The following is a 26,038-nucleotide window of genomic DNA, read 5'->3' as shown; positions in this document are numbered from 1 at the left end:
AAGATGCGAGCCGTAAGGAAACGTCATGGTGGTCGATCGAGCGTTGCGATACGGCCGCTAACGACTGTGATTCCATCAAATCAACCGACTCTTTGCCATCACTTTCCATTCTGATCAACACAGCATCGTCACAGACCACTAACTTGGCTGTGGAGATTGGCTGCGAACGTAGGGAATCAGCCGACAGGGCTACTAAGCGAAGTATGTCAGGCGAAAAGTGCTCAAGATGTGGAGTCGTCAATTCAGGACAGACAATGGGCCATCGACGAAATAAATGTTGTGGATGCTGGGATATTTATTTTGTAGTCTACCTCCCTCCTTTTCCACGTCCGCTATTACTGTCATCTCCTTTGTAAAATCATGGGTCGGAAGCGTACTGCAGAAGACTATTTCCAAGCAGCCGAAGCCAATGGCTGGGTCGCTGGAGCGCACGAGGAGAAAGATCGTGTGGTCCAGAAAGAGGCGGAACCCTCTGGCAGATATCGAATGAATCAGCAAGAGGCACTGGATCAGTGGGTCATGTAAGGCTTCTTAGCATAGCTCCTTACGAGGGAGGTCTAGTGTCTATACTCTTTCCGATCGCTGACAACGCTCACACAGATTTATGTCACACAAAGGGATGTCTGCTGCAGAGTGTCTACAGGAAGGATGTCCTCCCCCTAGCAACGTGTTTGTTAAAGACTTCGCGCGATGGTACTGCAAGTCTCGTCGAGGTCGGCTAGATGAATTACCCAACGATACCTCAGTCAGAAACACCGTGAAGAAATTTTTCAGCGGATTCTCAAGGATGACAGGAACAAAGATACCAGATGAGCTAAGGCTAGATGTCTATACAGTAAGCCCTGTCGCACAGTTTCGAAACAGCTAAGAGTCTGGGTTGACCATCCCCTTCAGTTTGTCCGAGATACCTTGATCAAGGAGGGTTGTTGTACTACGAAGAAGCGGGAGAAACACCTGTTCAATGATGAGGATCTGAACAATTGCATCACGTCCCTTTGGACCGATCCTGATATTGCTTTCATGCATGAAGAAATGAGGAGTCAAATAACGTTCCTTACACACGCCTACAGCTACTCAGGGGCCCGCATAGGGGCCTTTCTGCACAAATGTACTGGGGAAGTGGAGGGAGCGGACGGCAAGTCCGAGAATGTCATCTTCAAGGGATTAACTTGGAAGGTGAGTACACTATCGGGGACAGCGGTATCCCGGAACTCACATGGTGGCTGAAGCTGACGGTGAACCTGCAGGACGTCCATATCTACCTCTTCCCTCTCCCAGACGGCACCACAGAGTTGGTCCTCAAGATCACACAACGTTGGGTCAAGGGCAACAAGGATCCCGAGAATCATGTGTGCGTTCTCCAGTCCCCGTTCCACCGCAATTTCTACATCACACTGAGCTGATAGCCACAACAGAAGCGAGGTAACCATGTACGAATACCCGCTCCTCAAATTTGATTGCACGGCGTTCCTTCTTCGCATGGCTTTTAGGGATTCCGTGCTGCTCGGTATCAGCTCCCCAGCCCAGCTGTGGGAGCAGCGCGTACCGGAAGACGAGCCAATGATGGAACTCCGAAAGGATCCATCTAAATTGGATATCCCAGTCTTGCGGACAGCCACGAGACACGGAGGTCTCTCTGATCGCATGCTGGACGAGTCGACATTCAGATACTATTTTCAGCAGATGAGCCGGAATGCAGGTTACTATGGCGTCCTCACCATTCACGCCCTGCGGCGCGCCCTGGCGAATGCTGTCGATAGTAAGTTTCAAACGCTCCACATCCGCCCTTCCATGTCTCTTCCCCCAGATGGATTGCTGCTGCCAGCTAACGTTCTGTTCTGGGGCCAGAAATCGCTACCGCTGGAGAGAGAAACAAGCTGCTCGGCTGGGCATCATCAGACGTGTGCAACAAACACTACATTTCTGACATTGCTGGTGTCGACGGAATGGGGGCGCTCCTGAAAGGAGAGCAGCGCACTGACCATATCAAGAAACTTCGAAGCGTCAGCACCAAGCGAGCATTGGGCCTTCCGCAGGAGCTACCGGCAGAGAGAATGGCAGAGTTACTTCGGGATTCGAAGGCATGCAGCCTGCTTCAAAGCCTCCGCGAGCTCCGGAAAGCTGGTGCACCCCAGAGGGATATCCAGCACGCAGAATCAAAGTTTAACACCTATCGGCATTGGCTTAAGAACCGACTCCTTGAACAGTGCAAAGCAGACTGGCTTGAGCACAGATACAAAAGCATCATCGAAACGCGGGGAAGGATCTCGCAGGACCGGTCAACAGCCGCCAGCCGGGCAGAGACCCTTTTCCGCATCATGCCGGAGCGTGCTCGTCTGGCCACGATGATCAAGTCCACGGAACCTCGGACCAGGGAGCAGAAGCTACAGTGCGTGCAGGACTTGCTGTCGCTCACCACAAGGAGCTTCGAAGTCATGTACCGTCCTGGTGAGGAGCCTGTCGATGGAGCCTGCCCGGTGTGTCGATCGAACTTACCGGAGGCGAAGTGGAGCCGAGCCGACCACATTCACACCTGCCGCCGCAAAGAATATATAGCGGCCGTCGCGGCGGAAAAGACGGTTCGAGTGGAATACTGCTTCCTCTGCTTCAAATGGTTCCACGGCGACACCACGTGGGAGGAGCATTGCCGCGGCCATCTCGACACCTTTAAGCCCACATGGTGTGCGATACGTGTGTACTGTCACACTCTGATCAGTCCAGCCTTCTGCCCCTGGTGTCTCGTAGATGAGAGCCTTCCAGCCGCTGGCAGGCTCAAGCAGTGGACCCGGAACTGCACTCTGATGGCGCACGTGGAGAATGAGCACGTCAGAAAGATTCGCTCCTGGCCAGGATTCTGCGGCTGCGGCACCGAGAAGGGAGACGCAGTGTCCCTTCGCTATCATCTGAGCGATGTTCATGGCCTATGGAAGGCCGAAGGGAGGAGATTCGGCGCAAATGCGCCTGCCCAAGACGACGTAGATCCTACCGAAATGGCCCCGATTCTGGGTCAAGAGGTTGAAGAGGAGTCGAGACCACGTCGGAAGAGAAAGCTCGCGAAAACAGCTTCTAAGTTCATTGAATGCTCTCCTATCGGTAAGCCTGGGTGTGAAATTCTGCCGCCCAGTCCAGCGCCGGTACTACCGCACAGGACGAAGCGATCCAAGGGGAGGAAATCGGATTGGGGGTCAAAGACCACAGGGTTGACCTTTGTTGAGTGGTCCCCGTGTACCAGGTCAAATACCCCCAACCCGTCTAGCGGCCGGGATAAGGGCCTTTGTAGGGATCAGCCTCTGGTCCCGACATCACCGTCATCTCACTGTTATCCCGAACTTGATGATGGCAGTCACAGCATGGCCTTGACCAACCACCATGCAGAGGGATTCGACGGTCATGCATCGCCTGAGCAGCTGTTCCCAGAGAGCGGTCGACCGGACGGCTTCGGTGACAGGACTCCCATGCAGGACGTCTTTTGGCTGGACGATGATAGCGGAAGGGTAGGCAGCACTGCCAACATTACCTCCGACTCTACGCCCACCGCCAACAACAGCCCTGGCGTAGTCCAGGACTACTTGGACCCAGCTTTGTTCAGCTCGGAGAGCCTGCTATCTGACCCGCCGTCCTCCGAGTATTTCAGGGTAGTGGAACCGCTCAGCGAGACCGAATCAAAGCAGCAGGGTCGTCAGACTAATCCTCTATTGGAATATCTTGAATATGACGCGGGAATGATAGCGGCAGAAGCCCGAGAAGGGTTCGAGAGCGCAAGTGAGCCTTTAACTGAACGTTTCTACTCATCTCGGCCGGAGAGCATTAATTGTGATGCGGCCACCGACTGCTGTGATTCTGTCACGTCACCCCAGTCTTTGCCATCACTCTCCGTTCTGATCAATGCAACATCGTCACATACTACCCACTCAGGTGCCGAAAATCGCTGCGAACACGCGCCCTTCAAACACTCTCCGCAAGATGCGAGCCGTAAGGAAACGTCATGGTGGTCGATCGAGCGTTGCGATACGGCCGCTAACGACTGTGATTCCATCAAATCAACCGACTCTTTGCCATCACTTTCCATTCTGATCAACACAGCATCGTCACAGACCACTAACTTGGCTGTGGAGATTGGCTGCGAACGTAGGGAATCAGCCGACAGGGCTACTAAGCGAAGTATGTCAGGCGAAAAGTGCTCAAGATGTGGAGTCGTCAATTCAGGACAGACAATGGGCCATCGACGAAATAAATGTTGTGGATGCTGGGATATCGAGCTCGCCTCAATGAAGAAGGAATGGCGGCAACGCTCATACCCAACAATCAGCTGGGGTACTTTTTCCGACCGTCTACGGAACTACGTTCCATTTCTTGTCGATGTTCTCAGTGGCCGCTTCCGAACACCATTTCGGCAGCGTTATGAGGAGCACATGCAAGACTTAAAGGGTTATGGTACAGAGATGACTAGGAGTGGCTATTACGGACCTCGAGGAGAATCTCTCATGTCGGTTACTAACCCGCTGTGAGAGACATGCTTTTCGCTGACGTTGTCTAGCACTGAATTCATTTTGTTTGAGCTGAAAGAGCCACTGCAAAGGGCCCGCCAAGAAGGATTGATAGTCAACCATTCGATTCCCGATTATGTCCTCTTCGTCCTCACCCCCAGCACAGCTCTGCGACTCATCATGGATGATATGTCACTTGGAATCATTGAGGCTCACCAGGTAATGATGGAAAGTGCTAGGATGGGATTGTTTTTCAACGAGAATGATGTCTAGTCTTAGATAGCTGTAGAATATGCCTACCTTGCTATGACGGGTGGAGGTGTTAATGCTTCTCTCTCCTGCTTCTCGACCCTCCTTATTGCAGTCACGACATCTGCAATACATTTGCCCAGGCCTTGTGCCTTTGACTGATAGTGTATGATGAGAGCTTGGCTCTTCCTTGTTTTTTCACGCTGTGTGCTAACCTCCTCTTCTAATTGACTTATGGTCGTCTGGGCTGCTGAGAGTGACATCTCCAGCGTGTTTTGGGCTTTGGCTGCCGTGCTCGTAGTCTCCGTCATCCGTTCCAACTGCCTCTTCATGGTGTGGTTCTCCTCTTCCAGCCTCCTGATGCGGCTGCTGAAACTTTCAGACTGCGTTAGGAGCCGCGGCTTCTATTCAAGATCAGACAGCCCTTAGGTTTAGCTTCTTCCATCAGGACCAACCTTTACACTCTGATCTCTATCCGCCGGAGGAACGGCACGCTTCAGTGATGCACCAGACGGATGCTCCTCTCCCTCAACCGTATCATTAGGCAGTGCTTCAAAGGAGTTACCAACCCAATGGTATATCTCAATATAGGATCGCAGGCAGTGCTTGCTTAACTGCTTTGTGAAGAGATGTTCGGTTCCGGGAAGCCCTGACCATCGGTACGGATCGTCCCTACCTGTGATCAAACGGACATCTTCCCCAGGTATTGTCAGACCCAATTTCACTTCTGTTTGTTTGTGAGGATTAGCAGCAGTAGTCGGACGGGGACATTACTAAGATGAGCAGACAGCTTTTCGCGACATTTTGCACGCCAGAGTGCGCGTTCATCATTGCTTTTGCGTGGTTGATTCATGTCTCTATAGATTAGATGGCAGGCGAAAGTTGTCCCCAACTGGTTGGAGGTCAAGTTGATATTGTAGATGATGTCTAAAACGTGTTGGTAGTGCTCACCTCAGGCAGAGCTTGTTTTGAAACGATACGTGTATCATCTGCCGCCTCGAACCCTTATTTTAGGTCTTCCTTAGTATCACGTGGTCATACGTTATTTTTGGGCACCAGTGGTTGATGTCATGAAACTGGCCGCCACCATAGGAACTTGAAAGGGAACAGGAAATCTCTAATTCTAGCTACTGGTACGGATAAAGCTACACCTGGATTGAATTCACAGCAGTCCTAGTATAACTCCAGTTGATTCGCAACTTGATACACGGAGAAACTCATCAAGCGCCATCGATAACTGAACAGCTCTGCCTTCTGACTGTCATGTCTGTTCGCACGAACAGCACCTCCTTCACGCCCTTAACATCCTGCTGCCCGCCAACCATTAAGGCCTTTGCAATCGCCTCCCCAGCAGCAAGTCTTCGACGTTTTCGCCGAGGACGACAGTAGGACTGAGGGCGATGGCTCACCACCCTCGAAGCGAGTCCGATATTCTTCTTGGCCGTTGGAAGTAACCGAAAAGCAGATGCCAGTGGTAGTCGCGGTGAAAGACGTACAGATGTCCGGCAGCGCACACAGTGACGGACCGCTGCGGGGCGACCAGGGATGGAAGGTCTAGCAGATCGTTGGCGAGTCGGGATCGGAGTAAGAAGTCACCGCCCTCACGATGCTGTGGTTGCCTAAGGCATCAGTGGATGCTGAGATGCATACACAAGCTATCAGGAAACATGAGATATTCACTTCTGTTGTCCTTCTTCTGTCTATGCTTGATTCTCGTTCGTTTCATCCCCATCTTCGCTCCTGTCTTCCACAATATCCAAATGATCCGTGTCTAATGTGACGTATTTCCTAATCTCGTCCAAAACCCACTGTCGAAAAGGTCCATTCGCTTGATTCAGATTCTCTCGGAACCGTGCTAGTCCTTGCAACAGTACACACTTATCGACAGGGCACAGATGTGCAGAGATTGGGTCGGGTTTGAATACACCTCTATGCAAAATCAAATTCATGGTGACGAGATCAGGAGGTTCCAAGGAATCATTCTCAGAGTCAATGGGTTCACCGGCGTAATATCTGGTAGGTATGGTGGCATAGACACTGATTAGTCGATCGCTGGGGTTGAGAGATTGATTTAAGGAAGGTAAGGGTATCGGAGCGGTCTGTGTAGTGCCTATCAAGATCATGATAGCTTCGTGCTCAATGTCTTCGCCGCAGTCATCAGGAGCCTCATAGGTGAGTCCGATAAATTGTGACCAAGGAAGCGTGATGCCGGCCTCAACAGTTGTGTAGGAGCGTCCGGTGAAATCAAGAAGAAGATCGTCTGAACCTCGCTATTTTGGTCAGTAATAGTAACCACAAAGATTGACCCAACATTTTACCTTGGTGTAATGATTATATAGGGCATCACGTAGAAGCTCGTATTCGCGGGCATCCCATGGTCTGCGAGATGGACTTCTCCCATCTACGCGACACGTGGCTACCACCCCTCGCATTTCCGCTGCCGTGAGAGAGAAGAGCTGAGTAATGACATCTCTACGTCGGGCCCCGACTCCACTCCGTAGTATTTGAACCAGTTGCTGGGCAGACATCGGAGAAGCGGCCATCGTGATATATTTGGAATGAAAAAGGAGAATAAGAATGAAGGGTTAGGTGATAGATGTGTTGATGATAAGGAAGACAAGAAAAGGTTGGTGGAACGACACTGTTAAATACCTTCCGTCAGGGAGCGGCCGCGTACCGGAACGCGAGAGACTGGACTAAGGATCGGAGAGACAAAGCGATTAAGCGGGCGAACAAGAGAGTCAATGACAGTCAAGTTGGGACGTTAGTTGTTGATGCAAGCTTTGACTCTGGATCTACGCGAGGACTTTGTTAGATCTTGTACATATGCTACAGCGAAGATGATCTACGAGTGCCCCTCTATTTTTGAAATTGCGGTCGCAGTCGCAGCACCAGAATTGTGTTGCGGATTACAATTCTGCACATAGCCTACACGCTACGGTCTGTTCGAATTGGTAAACGTGTGGTAAGAAAATCATCCCAGAACATAGAAAGATTATGTTAACGTGGTGCGGCTTGCACTAACTAATGCAAGGGACTCAGGCTAACCACTTTTCCAAAAAGATGGGAGATGATATTGAACAGTAATACCTCGCCGAACTAGTCACCGATAACTTCTCCTATACCGCAGATTATTATTAGAAAACTGGAGCGACTGAGCTGGTAAGAGCTGGGCGGCACTGCGTTCGCTAACTGCAAGGCTGCTCTAGAAGTGGCGTGGAATCGAAATCATCGTCCCATTCGTCTGCATCTGCAACACTTTCCTCGCGCGTCATTCCTGTCTTGTGGATTCCATCGTTGCAACGTGCCCCGCCGTCTTGGAAAGGCCAGACTTCAGCATCGTCCACAGAAGAGGTGATAGAGGTGTGGCATCCATCCAACTCACCCCCCCGGTTTTCTCCTTTGACACCACTACCGTCCATCTCAATATAATTCGCAATTTGCTCCCCACCGCTGAAGTGCCCCCCAATATGATCAAATCTCTCATCGGCGCCCTCCAGCCCCTTCTTCTGCAACGGCACAATCTTTCCACAAAACCCGCACCAGTAGCGACTCTGGCAGTTTCGACCAATTCTCTGCTCACGAATTTGTTGATCGACCGTGTCGTTATTGACAGAGTGCACAGATTGGAGATGTGTGATATAGTCACGACGGGAATAGAAGATTCGTGTCTTAATCTGTCCATTACCATCTTCATTCCCATATGTAGAAGTTTGGTTGCTGTCAGTACAGGGATAAAAAGGGCATAACCAGCACTCCACTTGGAAATGCTGTGAGTTCTCGTGCAATTTCCAGGCATATTTGCTCTCAAATTTCATGAAGCATTTGCTGAAAGTGCAGGCGTATTGCGTGTTTTTCGGGCTTCCTTGTCGTTGATGGTTGTGTCTTCGGTGACGAAGAGCTATCTCTCCGTGAAAATGGTGCTGAGGCTGAGCATCGAAACTTGATACGAGATTGCTGAAGGGCCCTAAGTCAAGTTCTTTTGATGGCTGAGCTAAGGTTTGAGCATCACATGCAGTATAGTAGGACACTACATGATGAATGCGCTCATATGCGGGGATATTAAATGTCTTCTTCATGAGCCCGGAATCATCGATCGCTTTGCCGACCTCAAAGCCGTCTTCTTCCCAGATAGTCCACTCCATGCCATCCCTCCAGCAATCAATGCCTGTGATACTCGCTTCCCAGACGAAAATGTTGCCACTGATGGTTGCCTCTCCATCTTGAGGCCCTCGACATGAATGGGCAAGCTTTCCGCTAAGACAGGCTTCAAGGAGATAGACGGCGTCTTCTTTGCTTTGTAAATAGCCTTGGTACGTAGGCATCAGCGTAAAGTCAACGCTAAGCCCAGACATGACTTTCAGACGGTAAGCATAGCAAGCAGCACCCGCAGACCAGGCTTCTTTGATTACCCGGATTGCTCTGTCGAAAAACCATACTTCATAGAGCCTCTTTGCCTTATCATAACCCCAGATCTTTGAGTCCTTGGCCGTAGGTTCAAGAGGATCGTAGTAAAGGTCGACGTTTGAGCCAGGGAATATCTTACAGAGCTCATCCTTTACGATACGGCGATGCGACTGGAGGATACAAATCTCCCATGACCCATCGCTCAACTCCTCGATGCAAGGAACCTCATTCACTTTTCCGATGTTTGCATCAAGTTTTTGCAACACGTTTTCATCTTCAACCCTGAACATTCGTATAAGTGTGTACTGGTCCCCGCGGAAGCCCAGGGGCGGTAATAGGACTTTCGAAGAAAATTCTGCGCCGATACAAGAGGCAGTCATATCTTCAGCGATTCTAGGCGCGGTGGATACTTCGATGGTATGAGGGATATCGATCTTAGGGGGATGATCACCATGGGACTGCTCCATGGACCTATTTTCAGGTCAGTATAAACAGGTAAAAAGGTGCGATACAGCAGCTACGCACTTCGTTTTCACAGCTGGCAGTGTGTGGTCACTGTATGGTTTTTGTGAATGGTCCTGAACAGGCAGTGCCTCTGGGAGCGTTACGGTGACCCAGTCTGGGTCGCCATCTTCTCTAAGCTTTGGCAATTTCAAATGCGACAACTCTACCATTACGATCTCATGAGTGTGGCGAGTGTGGCTGTCGATTCTCCGATTCCAATATTGATCACAAAATCCGTCAAAGACATGCAATAAAGGAGGTTCTCGGTCAAGGACAGTCTCAAGGAACGTAGTGAGCTCCCCAAACTGGTTCCCGGAGGAACGGAATACCCGTATCAGCGAAAAGACCATACGTTGCGCGATTATTCCACTGTTTCCAAGCGAACAGCCATTCAAGAGAGCATCTAGGTCGGCTAGATAGCTACCCCTGATAGGCCGCTCGGAATCGTCAGAGAGGTCGGGAAGAAGTCGTCGATAGCTCATTAAGGCAGCCATGATCAACACAAGCTGTTCCGCAGTCTGGGGATCTCGGAAATCTCTAATCAACTGCTTGTATAGACCATTTTCTGAACTCGCCCATTCGCGGAGGACATCGAGCTGACGATCAGACACCACCGTGCTCCAGGTAAGAAGGAGTAGCGTATTGTTTTCCGGTCTTTGAAGTGGCGGAATGGTTCGATAAGTATGCGTACTGTTCAATATTAGTATCATTGCTTCATATTTATGTAGTGGGGAGTTACAGATAGGCTTCAAATGTGTCTATTTGGCCAACCCCGAGTCCACTCAACACCTGCGATGGAAGTTCCTGATCATATTAGCATCGAAGTAGTTCAACTTGAGAATGTCGTACGTACTAGGTATCCCTTTCGAAAGCCAACCTGGAGAGAGTCCATCATCTTTGCGGTCGATTCTTCCACATATCGGATACTGATGGCCATCTCAGAGAACGCCACAGACTTCGAGAGCATTTTGCACATTTCTTTTGGATCGAAATCTCCAAACTGCCTCAACCTTGTAATGTTGAAAACCGAAGCGTAAAGATCGGCGTTTTCACTAGCCGTGTACTCTTCAATGAATCCATGCTGTTGAACTTCCACTCTGCCGCCGGACAATTCCAGCAGAGCTCGGATAAGTGAAGTGATTTGAGTCTCGTCACACTTCGTCCTTTTGGGTGGTATTGGAATTCGTAACGAACACTGGAGACTTTCAAGCAACTCATCTTGATCACTCCTAAGGTAATTGTAGGCGGCAGAAGAACTATGATCTTTCTCCAAGTTCAGAAATAAGAGCACACAGTTTTGTGCCAACTTTTGCTGAACCAAAGGGATTGATGTCTGTAAGATATGTTAGTTAAACTATTAAAGAGCTTAAAAGGGTAACTTACCTTTATATCATGAATCAAGATTGCTCTAGCGAGCTCTTCGTGTAAGCCATTGGATCGGGCATGATCGCGATAAGCTTCATTGACCTCTGGCTGGTGTCCAGAGCGGATCACACCGGCAGCGCGTTGAAGCCATTGCTCACGAGCTTTCTTGGTTGCGGCATTTATGCCATAAATATCTTTCTGTCTCTCTCCGGGTTGTATCGGGTTGTCGTTAAGATTCATGTACCAAGGCTGAGATTTGAGCCCCAGAAGATGAAGTGGATCAATAGCAACTTCGTAGGCATCGTCACTATGCTTTCCTATAATACTGACTTCTAGCTTTGATAATTCCTGGGACCACTGAGAGGTATCAGATTCGATTTCGCTTGCGGGTACGCTGACGAGTTTCCACGGGCCGTACGTAGGGCAGACGGGGTTGGAAACAGGTGTTGGAGGGGGCGTCTTGGGATTCATGATTGCGAGATTGTAGCAAATGAAAAGAAAACCACAGCAAAGCGGGGCAAAAGAAGGCAACAAGCCGTAGTTATGGGCAAATAGGTTGTGTGTCATGGGCTGCCATAAGTATTGGACCACAACAGAACACAGATCGAAACGGCGCCATTTGGCACATCCGCGAGGACTTCGACTCGACCATTAGCATGGCATGAACTAGGATCGGCTCTCGAGTCCCGGAAGGGAATGCTTTTTAACGAACGGCTAAAGCCTTCGTGCGCGGCCCATCAGATCAATAGTTTCGTTACACCATGGGTGGAAGCCTTTCCGGGTTCGTCGTTGTTCGTTTGGGCCACCCCACCTAGCTATGTCTCTCCTTACTACGTAGTCCGTATGCAAGAAACATAGTATGAGAGGAAGCGAATTGACCGGCTTGGATATTCAACTGTGTAGTTCAGTGAGTGTTCTCTCCGGAGTGAAATATGGGCCGAAAACATCGTATCCCAACGTAGATAGATAGGCACCATACTTGATATTTTAACAGTAGCATTAAGCTCCGAACCCTTCTCACACGGAGCTATCTTTCCGTACTTGTTCGAGGATTGAAGTTGTTGATGGCGGCCATGACTTTGACCGAAGTTCACTGAGGAACTTGCAGAAAGGCGCCACTTACTCATTTTGTGTGATATCCACTTTTAAGGACCAGGGCGATAAAACAGCTGTTTTGTGGATTTCAAAAGCAAAACCTGGACGCTCCCCTGTTGATCGCTCTCCTAACAGATTCTCGCCCCGACGACCAATTCGGTCACGGGCATAGCTAACCTAGAGTGGAGTACGCCTCGAGCTGCAAGTCGTCTCAACTTATTGATCTGGATGTCCTTGAAGCGTAACCAGGCAGAATTGGTCTTCCGGAAACGTAGCGCTACGTCTTCCATCACATCTATAGCGAGTGCAGAACGATTTAGACAATTCGGACATGAATTAAGACAAGGGAAACAACTAGAGGTGGTTTAGGGACCGAGGGTGTCCACCTGCGAGCGACATCGTGCTCCAAGAATGGACTGCCAACTCCACATAGGGAGTGTAAGCTCCACCCTCGTCTAGGAGCCACATTTCATCCCATCCGGAAAAGCTGGTTAGAGTAATGCAGATAAGAGAGCATTTGACGCACTTGAAGTTTGATGTTCTTTTTGCCAAGGCTGCAGCAGAATTATTGCACTAAACGTACGGGAGTACTAATCCTAATAAGGAAAGATACCAGTTCAGGGACCCTGGCATTCTTCACTTTCCAAATTCACACAGACAACTACATGCAGGAGACATGAATTATCCACATAGTTATTAGCTTATACGAAGTACATAAGTGAGTTTACACAGTATAGAGAACCCCTGCAACGCTCGCGTCATAGTCCCTTTTACCCGTTGAGAATTGATGAAGGAGGAGAGGGAGGCAACCTCAAAGTTGCTGGGGTGGTAGTAGGACCACCGCGTGTTGAGGGAGGGGTGAGAATTGAAATTTGAGGCGTAGCAGAAGTAGTAACAGTATTGATCGTCTCTTCCACCAAAATGAGTTGATCCTTCTTCGGTCGCTTTTGCCAGGCCAGCGGGATTGATAATGTAACTGGGACACTCGCAAGCATCGTTTGGATCTAAGAACATGAGGGAAAGTTTCAAAGGAGATAAGTGATGGCACTCACGAATACATCGTCTGGGATCAAGACTGCCGCCACCCAAGTCGCAACAATAATCAAGAGCTGACAAAAACCCGTAAATAGCAGTGGAGTGCGGATACCATTCCTTAAATTGAAGTATGCAGTGACGAATATTGGCGTAGAACGAGCGATTGTGGTAGATGACGCCCAAACCCACACTAATGCGTGTGGCAGTAACGTGAGAATAGGTTCAACCATAGATAGAGTGGCGACTGCAATAACAACAACAAGTGACCAATAAGAGTTGCCGTTAGGATTGATACTTCGAGCTAGCCACCAAAGACGGGCGAGCTAGATAACATATTAGCTACCTTTCATAAGTCCATCAGAGAACATTTACCTCGGAGCAGTGAGCAAGTTCTAAAAGAAAAAGAAGCAACCAAAAGGGTGCGGTCACCCCGCGTAGCACAGGTCCCAAAAGACTAAGTGTGATAAAAAAACAGATTGTTCCGAGGGCACATGGAGTCCACGTAGCTGCCCGTTGTAATTGAGTGCTTGTAGGCTGCTGGAAGACGGTAGCAATAGAGCAGGTCGCCCAAAATAGAAACACCACATGGAGTATCCCAACCAGTGAGGCAAAATAGCGCTTCTCCATTGTAGTACCAGTGGAGGAAAAAGGCAACCGGCAAGGTAGCGAGCGACCCAGAAGAGAAGGCAAACAAGACAGTTGGAAAGCGCGGTGAGTACTCCTTTTGAACATTCTTCAAGCAGACTAAAGGAGCTTCGATCGATTCGATCCAAAAAGAAATCTTGCATGTCACAGGTTTTTGAGGCGTAAATAGCACGGTAAGCTAATTCCACTATGACTACCCATCATACTCCACCGAAAGGATTTAGAATAACAGGGTGAGGTCACCGGGGATTTGATTTAGGAGGCTCAGCAAATCTGTTTCCAAGCGAAATATGAGGGGCCGAAGGGCCGCCGTGTAGAGTGGCCTTGGAAAGGAAAACAGGAATAATTCGGAGTGATGAGGCCGAACAGGCATCCAACTTTCCTAAGAGTAGAGATGCGTAAGTAATCGGTTCCTCTTATCTTCGGTAAATAAACGTCCATCCACGCTCGTCTCGTTACCCTGAGATGTGCCGCGCTAAAACCCCGTTTAGGTTATTTCACCTACGATTCCCCGCTCGCCTTGATCAGGTCATAGCGGGATATCTTCGAAAGTCCATTGATCCGGAACACCTTCACGATGGTATTAGGGCTTGTGTAGGTTGCTGGTTTGCCGCGCCAGGTGGGCGAGTTTGATGGTCGATGTGAGCTGAAAGGCCTTAACCAAAATGGGAGGTAGGTTAAATTTTTAGCCACCTATTTAGGGCCGGAATCGCTCCCGTTCATGGATCTCCCAAAGTGTTGACAGGGATTGAACGTCACGTTCAATCCCTGTCAACATCTTTCGATTTTCCCTGGCTTTGAGTTCTTTCGAAGTTGGAATTTCTACAACTCCATCCACAATGGGGCAAAATGAAGAACAGGCTCCAAGGAGCGACGTTCAGGTTTACACATCGGAAAGGCTGAGACAGACTTTACAAGCCTATCGTAAGCGACCTGACCTGGCATTCGACAAAACGACCCACGTCAAAGTCGACATAACGATTGCCGACGGTCAAGACGTCTCTGTGTGGATCTCAATCTTTCCGTCCGGTCTCCCTCCTCAGGTCAACTTTGAATGTCAAGTCGAGTATTTAGGTGATTCTCCCTTACCGGATATATTCCGTCACCAACTTGAATCCTTCCTCTATATCGAATACCCTCGAGTCCACTGGGATGGAACGTTCACCCATGTAGACACGCGATCGACCTCGAATAATATCGTCCCGGCGACACAACAGTCATCTGATTCTCAGCAATCGAACAATATCGTCCCGGCAACACAACAGCAATTTCTGTTGAAGAACGCGAGAGTGATTCAAAAGGCTGTGACGAGCATCAGTAATGGGTTCAAGTCCCAAAAAGCCCTTGCAGATGGCCTACCAGTTCTGTACTTACAAGAAGGACTTTCGCTCGAAGAATATTCTGGCCTCGTCCTTTCTCACGCCAAAGACTTTGGAAAATCCTCAAGCTCTATTCGTGCAGCCTGTGGTTTGATTGAAGGTTGTGTTCAGCAAATGCTCGTCACCTCATCCAATACACAGCTGGTGCTTTCAGACTCCCTAGGACCGGCGTCTCCGCAGGACTCGAAATTCCGGCAGGAGCTGCGACGCTGGCGGGGTCGCGCCTCCATCTTGAACACTGTTGTCAACGATCTTTGGCCAATTTTCGGACAGGACTCGTGCCGAGTCTATGAAGCCCTGGTTGGTCAGTATTCTTGTCACCGTCATCTTCAAAGATTAATGGGGCGATAGCTAGTGGCTTCTGTTTAACGAAACTTGCTGAATTGGCCGAGGATACGTGGACTATCACCGGAAAGGGAATCGCGAGGGGTCTTGTTGAACCTCTTCAAGATTGCATTAAGTCCCACGATCGCCAGGCTCCAACCGCTTTCTTCGATCCTCTGGTGATCGCGAGCCACATCACAGGAACGAAGTAAGTGATTTGGATCACCTTTCGTACTCGATTTGACTTCAGATATAGTTATCATAGACCAGGTCCGCTTGGCACAGTTGGTAACGAGGTCTCCCCGTTTCTACAAATCTTCAGATTTGAGAAAGAAAGGCGATCGCCAGATTCCAGCGACCAGTCCAGGATAGATCAGGACGATGTAAGCAGTACAGCATCATCACAACTCTCAGTTGTGATGCATGGACGAGGTGGACGGCAAGGGGCAGGCCCGCTTTCGCCTCCTAGCTCAACACAGGGTCAGTGACAGCGAAATACATGGTTTTTGTTTGAATCAATTCACTGAATTCCTATCACAGATCACGATAAAGACAACATGGAGGAAGACGGCCTTTGTCTCCCATCATTAGCTCATGACGAGGGAGACCCATGCTTGTCGCAGGCTTCCACCGGTGGAACATCTGGCTGCCACTCAAGTCCTGATCCATATAGACCCTTCTTTACCGATATAACTGATCTCTCCTCCATTGCTTATCCATCTTTTACCGACATAACTGGGTTACCTTTTGGTTAACCTCATTCATCGCCAGGTCGCAACGCAGGTACAGGCTGAATGGATTGTAACGAATCCGCTGAATTCGACTGATTTGCCAAAGTTTGCCGTAAGTTGCAGGTTGTGATTGACCAGAGTTAGGGTCATTCCGGAATCAGTTATTGGCGTAAGGAACCCACAGGTCTCTCGAAAAATTCCATCCTTGCGAAAACGGATCAGACGAGTGCGCATACCCTAATACTGATATCAGGACACTGTATTTAGGTAGTAGATCAAAGAGAGGAATGATACCTGTGCTGTAAAAGGCCGAAGTAGTTCTTCCGATGCATTTCGACATACATTCATGTTAGGCACATCGTCTGTGAATTCTGCCTTTGGCAACCATTCTGCCAGCTTCTTGCAATCATCCTGGCTGGGTTGCTTCTCCGCTTCGCGAAGGTAAGCGGGTTGATCCATACTAGGAAGGTTTTAGCAACTCATACAGGATGGCGTTTGAACATACACCTATTTCTTTCTTGCGGTGTTATCAGAGCGCCCTAAGCCAACAAGGATTGCGAGTTAGGCAGAGAAAAACGGTAAGGCTTAATCCAGGCGAACAAATTGGGAAAAAATTTGGTTGCCCCACGTTCCCCTCACCATTTTAAGTAGTTGGTTTCATAAACTACTACTGCACCTGATATCTCAACGGTGTGACCCGCAGCATCATGAATTACGCTTCACCTCATGGGCTCTTCTAGAATACCGATGACACATGACCATTCAAAACCACTCAAGCTAACTCCGCCGAATATTATGGACGTTATGCAAATCCTCAACGAACTCTCTGTTTCGCCATCATACACCATGCCAATTTCAAACGCCTACTTCAGTTACGTACTCACCTGCTCGCTTCATCAAAAAACTGGCGACGTTAATTAGAAGTTTGCAAGCAAGTATATAACTAGCACATCTCTGTAGTCTACGCTGCTATTTATCAATCAGACTTTTGTCATGGCAATCATCTGTTCGTAGAACCTCATCTAGAGGCACATTCCCTTTCTCGGACCTTAAAGCAACACAAGATCCAATTCAGAAAACCTTGAATTCTACTCTATCTAGACCTCATAACATCGCCGACAGAGGTGCAGGTGCCCCTCGCACGATGTCTAGTCAACCCGCTGCCACTGATGGCAGGACAGTTGACACACCTTACATCGGAGGTTAGTACATTTGCGATTGCTGCTCAAAAAAACCCAAAAAGTTCCTTACCTAAGAGAGTATAAGGTACAATATATCTTATTACAAATCAACTTTCTTACTAAAGTCTAAGAGAATGTATGTGGAAGAGAAGTAATATTAGTGTTTGTACTGCACTAATTGGTTCAAAAACAAGAATAAAAAGGAGCGGCACCAAAACTCGCTTCATTTACGACGCTATTTGTGGTCTTGTACAGCAATCTTAAGTTATAAGGCTGCCTTTCATCCATCGGCCTCACCCACTTCTCAAACACCTAATGGTCCATCAGAAGATGCATATGGTTATTGTGGTAAGGAATTTTCCAATTTTCCCCGTGACTGGGATGCACGTGCCGAGCACTTGATAAACGCTCACAAGTTTGGCGAGTGTAACCAAACGAAGAAGTTCTTTCGAGCCGATCATTTTCGACAGCATCTCAAACACAGTCACGCCGGCACAAGCGGCAAGTGGACCAACACGCTAGAAAATACACGTATGAAGGAAGAACCAGCAGTCGATGCTCCTGGGGGTACAATCATGGAAGCTGCCCAAGACTCCTTGCTTTCCAGGTAGCTCAGGTCCACTGTCGGCGTTTTTGGCGACTGTCGAGTCTACGCTCTCAAAGTCTGTCACAGTCGTCTCCTTCGGGTCTAGGACGAGATCCGCTTCATACTATATTTGCGTTTAGCAGATAATCCATTCCTGCAAGCTATGAATTGTTCTACCAACGCTGATGCCTTCTCCTCGAGCCTTCTGATCATCGTGTGCAATATCGTCCACGGGTGTGACTTCATCCTTGGCCATGACCCTTGAATGTTAGGGTGGTCGCGAGTATTGTCCTACTTCGCCAACGCCGCCTTGAGTCTGGTTGAAATCTTCTTAAATGCGGAGGTGTAAGAGGTAGATGAGGGCGTAGAAATCGTAATGAGTGGCTTACGCAACCAAACGTAGCGACAAATCGTTAAGCACCGTACCGAGGTGGAGGAAGCTATGATATGTAAGTCGCCAGTCGATGAGCAGTAGAAGTGATCGCGCACGCCTAATCTGGATGGGCGCAACCGCAGAGGGATGGTGATAATTTGCAAAGCCAAAGGATATAGAGTGGAGGTTTAAAATGTTGAGGGATTTTGTGCCCTTTGATATTATATACCGCAGGCGACAAACGCAATGATGTAGAAATTAAAGGCGCACGACGAAAGTAGGATGCAAAATGATCTCGAGCATTGGTGCCCGAGGCTTTGTAGTGGCGTGGTGGTCACATGCACTAATCTCGGGAGATCCTAATTACTTCGATGCCCCAAAGATGTTTACTCAGATAATTCTCTCGACCACTGTTGATTCGATCAACAAAATGTCGCAGACTTGTTCCGCAGCTTGAGCAACATCTATGCTTTTATGAAGTAATGAACAGCTAACCTCTCGGGCAAAACCCTCGGCCGGTCGATCGAAATTTTAGCCTGGCCATGTACGATGACACCAATACTGAGTCCACTCAAATTGAACGGATAGTGTGCACCGTCAGGGATGAGGCTAAGTTAGAATATTTGATGAGATCTGGAGATGAACAAGCCTAGTCGAAGGTGCACACCCTGTGTTTCATCTCTTGGTAAGTTCCCACTGATCTCAAGGGGGTCCAGACCCGGACGCGGCTGAGCGCGAAAAGAAAAACACTCCTTGATAATCCGTCGCCAAACAACCCTTGAATACCTAACCCACATCCCAACGTAGTGAACAGCCCTCCAAAATCCCTAGGTGGCGAAAGTGAAGTAGGTACCTAGAGCTTGGCCCCTTATTCACCACCAAAATAACGGCCGGAGTGTTGGTCATGACAAAGCTGACTGCTGACGTTCTTCATCAAATGTAGTGATTATCTCGGGACTGGCCCGGGGATTTCTTTGATGACGTCTGCTAACTCCTTCAATATATCGTGTGTATCCCAGCATATCCCGTCCCTGAGTTTGGCGTTACTGACAACTTTGACAGCCGTGAAAGGTGAACCAAGCACTTGAGCGCTCTCTAGAATCTCTTTCTGACGGATTTTCCCCTTGCCATCTATGTCTCTTGTGGAAATGGACGCCAACACGCCGTCGTTTTGAAGATTCAGCTCATTTAGTGCTAAGATCGTAGATCCAAACTAGTGACAAACAATTTGATTCACATCTATATTTCATCTAAAGCCTTCTTGAGCCAAACAGAACCTTATTAACGCTGAGATCAACCTCTTCTTTGCTTGCATTAAATTCCGACTTTGCAAGGTCTATCGTAGGAGTCAGATCAAAGTTGGAACAGTCTACATATCTCGAAAGAGAAAGAATTGGCTTTTATGATACCTGAACATTGCTCGGTCCTATTTCCGGTATTTTATTTGCTGCTGAATGCGGTCACTGCGTCTAGGATGACCTCTCTCGGAGCTGGGTACCTTCTTTCGCTTCAGTCCCTTCCCGACCTTCTTTTGTGTCCTTGCTAGCCGAATGCTTCTCATGTGAAGCTCTAGTCGCGCCTCAGATAGTTTAAATTCGTAATCCACAACCGATCCTCTCAGTGTCTGTATACGCTGCTCCTGATAGTTCAGGTACTCCAGACGTCGTTGCCTCCGGTTCCTTTTGCAAAACTGCCTCCAGTCCTCGAGCTCCTCTTCAAACCATGTTCGCTCATGTTTCCAGTGAAAAGACGAGAGGAGGGCCGGTTCAATAAGATAGTCCGTACCCTGCTCGTCAAGGTGAAAAGAGTACTCTCCGCCGTCTGTTAGGTTCACTTTCCAGATGGGCTCCGTGTGAACCTCCCTGGAAGGAATTCCGCCCTCTTGGATGAGATTATTGTAAGCCTCCCACGCTTTCTCTTTCCATCTTTGCTCCATTTCTTCTGGATCCGGGGTCCATCTTGGCGAGGGATCACTGTGCAGATACAAGTTAGCGCGGTTGAACTTGAGAGTTTGTATGAACTATACATTAGAGCGGCTGAAAGCAAGATGGGATCAAAAGATGTGTCATTCATGGTTGCCGGGTGAAATGCTGACTGAGAACCTGAAGCTGAAGGTGAGATGGTGCTATGTTGTGTCAATTGCATTGATTAGAGCTAAAGAAGATGAAGGAGGAGCTGCAGAACAGCAATTTATCGGGCGCCAAGCGCCTCGACGGTTCCTGCCACGTAACTAACAATAGATTAGCAGAGCTGCCGCGCGCGTAAAATCTTACTAAGTTTAGTTATCAAATAGTCACGCCGAAATGAGCATAATTACCTTCAAGAAGTGCTTGATGTCCATCTATTAATTATTCTAGGAAGAACAATCTCTAATTGTTTATGTCATGGCTTTCCTAGACAAAGACCTCTTCTCCCTTCTTCTAGAAGCAATAAATCAACCAGCTAAGGAAGCTATCAGGCTTCCAATTAACAAAAGCTACCTGAGTTCAAGTTCACAGATCTGTCTCAGGTTTGATCAAAAACGACCAACAGCTACTCCCAAAGACACCCTCGAAGGCTTCGTCTTTGGCAGTGAAAGAAGGAAATGCGACGTATTACTTGGTGGAACCTCGGCAGGAATCAGCAAACGTCATTTCAGTATCAACCTCAACCAGGATGGTAAATTTATGCTTACGGACACTTCCTCGAACGGAACAATCATTAAATACAATTGGCAGAGGATGCCCCGAAAAAATTCTCAAAGCGTCCTTCCAGAAGACCGGAATATTACTATTGAAGTGCTAGACCTACAGTTTAGACTCCATTTCCCCTTATTGTCGCCGGAAAAGGATCGTGCTGAGCGTTCGGCGTATCTCAATGATCAGCGACTTGCCTTGCCTTCCATGCACTCCCTGGACTTCCACTCACAGGAGCACACCCAGACCGCTCCGAGCCGGGCAAAGTCACCAGAACGTAAGGCAGAATCACCGGAACGCAAGCGAGAGTTTCTGGAATACGGACATCTTGGTTCAGGCCCTGATTCAGATGTGGTTGAGATGAAGGATATCAGCACGGGAGCCATGTATGCCGGGAAGAGATCCACTCGCAGGGACTTCCTGAGAAGGGAGCTAGATATCCTGAAGCAGCTCATTCATGTAAGCCTCATCCGCATTATCTGTTAACCACGCTGATTTCCACTAGCTGCATATAACTGAATTCGAGTGTTCATACGAAGATGAAGAAGGTGATCTATATATTATCATGAATATTGTGCAGTATGGAGATCTTGGTGAATACCTTGCCCAAGGTAAAAACCCTCTGATTGATTCTGCAAGCCTTCTTCATCAGGGATTTCTTGCTATCCAGTATCTGCACGGAAATGGAGTTGTCCACAGGGATATCTGGCCCAAAAACATTTTGCTCCAGAATCTTCATCCCCTGCACATTAGGCTCACCGACTTCAATATGTCTGAGCGAGTTGAAGAGCTTCAGCATCGACGATCTCGCACCATCTACTCAGCTCCGGAAATATCCAATAGCGGTACGTTGACACCCTTTATTGACATATGGTCACTTGGGATAGTCGTGTACATTTTGCACAAAGAAATATGCCTGGATCGCTCGGTGGCAGCAAAAGCGCAAGGTCAACTCATGGCAAATATAGCGGAAGAATTTGCTTCCGATCCTGGCTCTCTGGGATTTGCCTGCGCTAAGATGATACTTATGGACCCACAAAGTCGCATAGACGTAGCAGCAGGCATCGACGCCTCAGCACGTCTTGTCCCTCAACCTCGATCGCGGGACATCGCAAGTAACGAAGAACCCCACGGACTTGCCCGCAGCAAGAGTGAGAAGAAAAGTGGGCAAAAGCATCCTTTCTCGCCTAGTGGCTCAGACAATCAACCCAAACGCAGAAGGAAGAGGGACTAAGCTATATTTTCATATCTGGTTCATTTACTCCTCGGGCTGGCCCCTTTATGTATCTGATTTTTCATGGCATCGCATATGATTCGATTTCTGGGAAGGTTTTTACAGTTCTCATCATCCTCGTTCGAGCTTGCATGATCATCGACTACCCTCTCCTCCCTAATGTCATTGTTCCTTACTAAGGCACTGTGTTGACGGCAAGGTGTAGAATCGAGCGAGCAACAGGCCAAAAAAGAGTCTGCTGTTTCATGATAGGTTCATGAATATCGTCACTAAGTGCTAGGTGCCATCCGCCAGGTCGGCCTTCTCTGAGTCACAATCAACTCAGATAAGGCGACTCGTTGCCGTTAACATGTTTCAAGTACTTATGGATTGGCAGCATACGACTAGAGAGAAAAGAGCATGGGTTATGGTTAAGAACACCCAGCTGACGTTTTGTTTTCAATACATGGCTTGGGCTGGAGGTCTACTACAAGGACGCTTTGTTTACGTGTTTCCTTGGTCACGTTTTAAGGCAATAAGACAGCCTGAATTAGTTCAACAAAGATGTGGGCGCTCTCCTAACATCATGATCTAATCTGCGTTTTAATCCTCGTGAAACAATGTCAGCAGATGGCGGAAATGATCTAAGATTTTGGTAAATGTCATTGTAAGGAGGCTTGCAAGCGACTGACTATCGAAAAAGACGGCAATTTGATAAAAGAGATACAAGAGGTGACCGCCAGCCTCTCTTCATGACCTCACGTAGGCTCGTGCCAACCTCACTATCCATCATTTCCTCAGCTATGGACCGGCTTCTTCTCCCTAACCCCGACTTCGCCCTGCATGCAGCAGAAGCCTGCCACCTTTTTGAAGCTGAGCTTCTTCATTAGGCCAGACGCAATCCTTACGAACTGGTGGCGAATGTTTGGTGATGGATGACTGAGAGTAAGACCTCCGAGACTCTTTTGGCATTCTGAGGATTGGTCAAAGAGACATTCGAGAAAGGATGTGCAGAGGTTAGTACTCGAGGGCGTCTCTAGGCCGAGAGAGGCTTCGTGGAGCCATTTGACCCAGAATTCTGTCATCGAAGGATACGCGAGGCGAAAGACGACAAAATAGGATGGCCATGTTGTAAAATGCGAGCCTTGAAGCGAATTCATATATGTCTTGCGGATCATGTCCAGCTCGTCGGGGAGAGGTTCTCCCTCAGACCAAAGCTCGACCTTTCCCATGGAGATGAAGCTTAAGATGACACTGAGACAGTGGAGAGAAGTCTCGAATAAATCCTGATCGCTGTTCCCCATCGCGGCTTGCGCTCGAAGAGCCACAGCAGACACGAGCGCAGAGCGGTCACGGTCAGAGGCGAGGGTGAAATTTCCGAGTGGAAGGCTTCGAAGTGATGCGAGGTGCCGGAGGCGGTCTTGAAGACCCTTAACACCGTGGGCGTGGAGAACGAGCTCCAAGTTAGACAAGAGACCGTCTGCAGAACAATCCATTTCTGCCTATTTGATTCTGAAGATGGGAGATTAATGTGTGCTCAGAACCCACGGAAAAGAGAGGCGAGGCAAGTAAAAAGTGATTCTTATACATAAAAAAGGCATGATTTACTGAGAATCTATCTGAAAGAAGTACTTTACAAGGAAGAGTCCTCACAGGGTGCCATCTTACCGAAACAGTACGTACGCATCAACAATTCATGCACACTTCACTTTTGTCACCGTCCAATAGAGCTGCTGATCCACGAACCACATCTACTAGCAGCGAAAGGGTGCATATCCAGGACATTGCAATTGGCTCCCACTGTGTAGCCGATAAGGAGTGCTCGTACCCGTTCCAACCCCCCACGCCCTACTGACCCGAGCAACCCTACGCTACCTACTTACCCCTTTATTTGCCGACTACCCAGTACACCCTGCACACCCCAGACACCTTCGCTTGCTTTCCAACCGCTAAGACCCTTCCAATCTGGGAAACCCTGCTTTTCTTTGCAATCCATTGGGCCTGTTTACTTGCTTTTGCAGCCGCAAGTAAGTTACCAACTCATCACACCCTCCCTACCCTGGCAACCCCTCATACCTTCGCGACCCATGCCTATTTACCAACTAATCACACCCTCCCTACCCGGGCAACCCCTCATACCTTCGCGACCCATGCGGCCTGTTTACTTGCTGCGAGGCATGATAAGGGTAAAGCACAAAAGGAGGAAAATGCCTAGAAGTGAAGAAGATTTTCGTACCATCATTCGCGTTCCTTTCATTATATCAAGAGCGCTCAACCTCCCCGTATCATCATGTCTTCTGATATGAGACCAGGCGCAAGTCGATATGCACACTCCTATTCGAAATCATTATGGCATCAGCCGGTTTCTATGTCGATAAGAGACTTGCCTTCCAACTTGAGACCGGGACCAAGTCGACAGGGCTCGCAGGCACAAGCACCCAGCTTCCCTCCCGCAACAGGGTATCAGCCTACTTGTAAATCAACAAGAGACTTTCCTTCTGTTCTAAGAGCAGGACCACGTCAATCGGCATACGAACTGCCAACAACTCCATCACCGTCACACTCGTATGCGCGGTTTGTGAACCAGCCAGACGGACGGAGACCAGATGCAAGGCCGGTTGAGCCCAGCCCTCCCCAACTGTCTCGACCCCGTCTGCCTCCCCGCCCTTCAGGGGGGGTGTGCGCTCCTACGACGCATACGGTGGAGTCGGCGAGTCCGGCGTGTGTGACGTCAAACTGGAGGGGGCCCCTTTCTGAGTTTAAAGCACTTCCGGAGCACTACTGCTACCCAGAATGTTTCCCAGAAGAACAGCCTACTCTGTTGCGGGTCAGACAAGGGAATGGGCGAGACAACTACTCACGGCTGAAGTGTAGGTGCGCCCTTATCCGAGCCTTTCTATCCCGCTGACTCATTGGCCAGTCTCTGATCTAGATGACCAAAGCCGGGAAGCCGAAAGAGCATGGGAGCTCACCGTAGGAGATATCTACCACAGTATTCCGACAACCGCCATCGGGCTTTTTGAGACGCTTCGCAGCATGCGGAATATGCCCCTGCGGCTACGAATTGATGTGCGGGCTGTAGCTTTTGGACTTACTGGATACGATTTGTTCCAGAAACACTTCTTCGTGTCGACGCATCCGGAGGACGATACCGTGGACCGTTTCATAGAGGCATTCAATCGAACCGATACTTATCAAAGACCACAATTGCTGTTTTCATTTCTGGAGACATTTCTTGAATATACAGATCCGCAGCGCCTTGGTACGTGTATGCAACGTATCATTTCGGGGATTGAGCCATGTTCCGAAACACTACAACGTGCGGCTGAGGTGGAGATTGCGGAGCTTGTTGTCACGTTCACAACGCAGTGTCAAGTCGATCCATCGCAGCATCATTCAGGGTATGCTGAGAACACCATCATCCCAGCACAGTTGAGCATATTCGGGGACTTCATTATACTGTTTCGCTCCAGTCATCATGGAACCAGAAGGATCTTCGAAATGGCGGCAAAGCGGTTACAGCGACGTCTTCGCCCGCTGTTGTTATGGCTTTTCGTTGGTAGCATGCCAAACAGAGCAAAACCCTTTGTTCGTCTGCTGGTTAGGTTATGCGGAAGTCCGGCTGACGTTTTGAGTGACCTTCTCAAATTCTTAGAGCGGCGGTGGAAAGAATGCCCGCCAGGTGTTGATGGTGTGCGATTCAGTCCATACTTTGGTCCCATCTGTTGTGCGGTTGAAACCGGGTTTGACAAGGCTGTAATTCGGAAAGTTTGGAAGAGCAAGGGACAA

The 26,038-nt window shown here is 48.8% G+C and overlaps 10 protein-coding genes across 10 annotated transcripts; 4 read left to right on the top strand and 6 right to left on the bottom strand.

Annotated features, from left to right (window-relative positions):
* Positions 1-360: 360 nt before the first annotated feature.
* On the top strand, positions 361-4,760 carry EPUS_05733 (uncharacterized protein; the record flags this gene model as incomplete). Its single annotated transcript, XM_007807465.1, has 7 exons — positions 361-521; positions 601-835; positions 895-1,176; positions 1,248-1,351; positions 1,416-1,759; positions 1,849-4,486; positions 4,538-4,760. The coding sequence occupies 7 exons, from the start codon at positions 361-363 to the stop codon at positions 4,758-4,760; spliced, it is 3,987 nt and encodes a 1,328-aa protein (XP_007805656.1).
* Positions 4,761-4,783: 23 nt separating this feature from the next.
* On the bottom strand, positions 4,784-5,589 carry EPUS_05732 (uncharacterized protein; the record flags this gene model as incomplete). Its single annotated transcript, XM_007807464.1, has 3 exons — positions 4,784-5,140; positions 5,192-5,463; positions 5,511-5,589. 3 exons carry the CDS (start codon positions 5,587-5,589, stop codon positions 4,784-4,786), a joined length of 708 nt encoding a protein of 235 aa, XP_007805655.1.
* Positions 5,590-6,141: 552 nt separating this feature from the next.
* Positions 6,142-7,279, bottom strand: EPUS_05731 (uncharacterized protein; the record flags this gene model as incomplete). The annotated part of the gene is made up of 3 exons (XM_007807463.1): positions 6,142-6,355; positions 6,615-7,006; positions 7,055-7,279. The coding sequence occupies 3 exons, from the start codon at positions 7,277-7,279 to the stop codon at positions 6,142-6,144; spliced, it is 831 nt and encodes a 276-aa protein (XP_007805654.1).
* A 645-nt stretch (positions 7,280-7,924) lies between these two features.
* On the bottom strand, positions 7,925-11,483 carry EPUS_05730 (uncharacterized protein; the record flags this gene model as incomplete). The annotated part of the gene is made up of 5 exons (XM_007807462.1): positions 7,925-9,614; positions 9,669-10,337; positions 10,387-10,451; positions 10,501-10,980; positions 11,031-11,483. 5 exons carry the CDS (start codon positions 11,481-11,483, stop codon positions 7,925-7,927), a joined length of 3,357 nt encoding a protein of 1,118 aa, XP_007805653.1.
* Positions 11,484-14,626: 3,143 nt separating this feature from the next.
* EPUS_05729 (uncharacterized protein) lies at positions 14,627-16,245 on the top strand (the record flags this gene model as incomplete). The annotated part of the gene is made up of 4 exons (XM_007807461.1): positions 14,627-15,470; positions 15,518-15,698; positions 15,747-15,970; positions 16,031-16,245. 4 exons carry the CDS (start codon positions 14,627-14,629, stop codon positions 16,243-16,245), a joined length of 1,464 nt encoding a protein of 487 aa, XP_007805652.1.
* A 1,675-nt stretch (positions 16,246-17,920) lies between these two features.
* Positions 17,921-18,244, bottom strand: EPUS_05728 (uncharacterized protein; the record flags this gene model as incomplete). Its single annotated transcript, XM_007807460.1, has 2 exons — positions 17,921-18,112; positions 18,170-18,244. 2 exons carry the CDS (start codon positions 18,242-18,244, stop codon positions 17,921-17,923), a joined length of 267 nt encoding a protein of 88 aa, XP_007805651.1.
* A 1,543-nt stretch (positions 18,245-19,787) lies between these two features.
* EPUS_05727 (uncharacterized protein) lies at positions 19,788-20,434 on the bottom strand (the record flags this gene model as incomplete). Its single annotated transcript, XM_007807459.1, has 2 exons — positions 19,788-20,334; positions 20,388-20,434. The coding sequence occupies 2 exons, from the start codon at positions 20,432-20,434 to the stop codon at positions 19,788-19,790; spliced, it is 594 nt and encodes a 197-aa protein (XP_007805650.1).
* Positions 20,435-20,745: 311 nt separating this feature from the next.
* Positions 20,746-22,270, top strand: EPUS_05726 (uncharacterized protein; the record flags this gene model as incomplete). Its single annotated transcript, XM_007807458.1, has 2 exons — positions 20,746-21,495; positions 21,542-22,270. 2 exons carry the CDS (start codon positions 20,746-20,748, stop codon positions 22,268-22,270), a joined length of 1,479 nt encoding a protein of 492 aa, XP_007805649.1.
* A 776-nt stretch (positions 22,271-23,046) lies between these two features.
* Positions 23,047-23,745, bottom strand: EPUS_05725 (uncharacterized protein; the record flags this gene model as incomplete). Its single annotated transcript, XM_007807457.1, has 1 exon — positions 23,047-23,745. The coding sequence occupies one exon, from the start codon at positions 23,743-23,745 to the stop codon at positions 23,047-23,049; it is 699 nt and encodes a 232-aa protein (XP_007805648.1).
* Positions 23,746-24,598: 853 nt separating this feature from the next.
* EPUS_05724 (uncharacterized protein) lies at positions 24,599-26,009 on the top strand (the record flags this gene model as incomplete). Its single annotated transcript, XM_007807456.1, has 4 exons — positions 24,599-24,709; positions 24,837-25,119; positions 25,170-25,837; positions 25,905-26,009. 4 exons carry the CDS (start codon positions 24,599-24,601, stop codon positions 26,007-26,009), a joined length of 1,167 nt encoding a protein of 388 aa, XP_007805647.1.
* Positions 26,010-26,038: the final 29 nt, after the last annotated feature.

Source organism: Endocarpon pusillum, assembly GCF_000464535.1.
Source record: "Endocarpon pusillum Z07020 unplaced genomic scaffold scaffold692, whole genome shotgun sequence".
In the NCBI taxonomy this organism is placed as follows: domain Eukaryota; kingdom Fungi; phylum Ascomycota; class Eurotiomycetes; order Verrucariales; family Verrucariaceae; genus Endocarpon; species Endocarpon pusillum.
The sequence above is the reverse complement of the archived record's forward strand: the minus strand, read 5'-3'. Positions and strand labels throughout refer to the sequence as shown.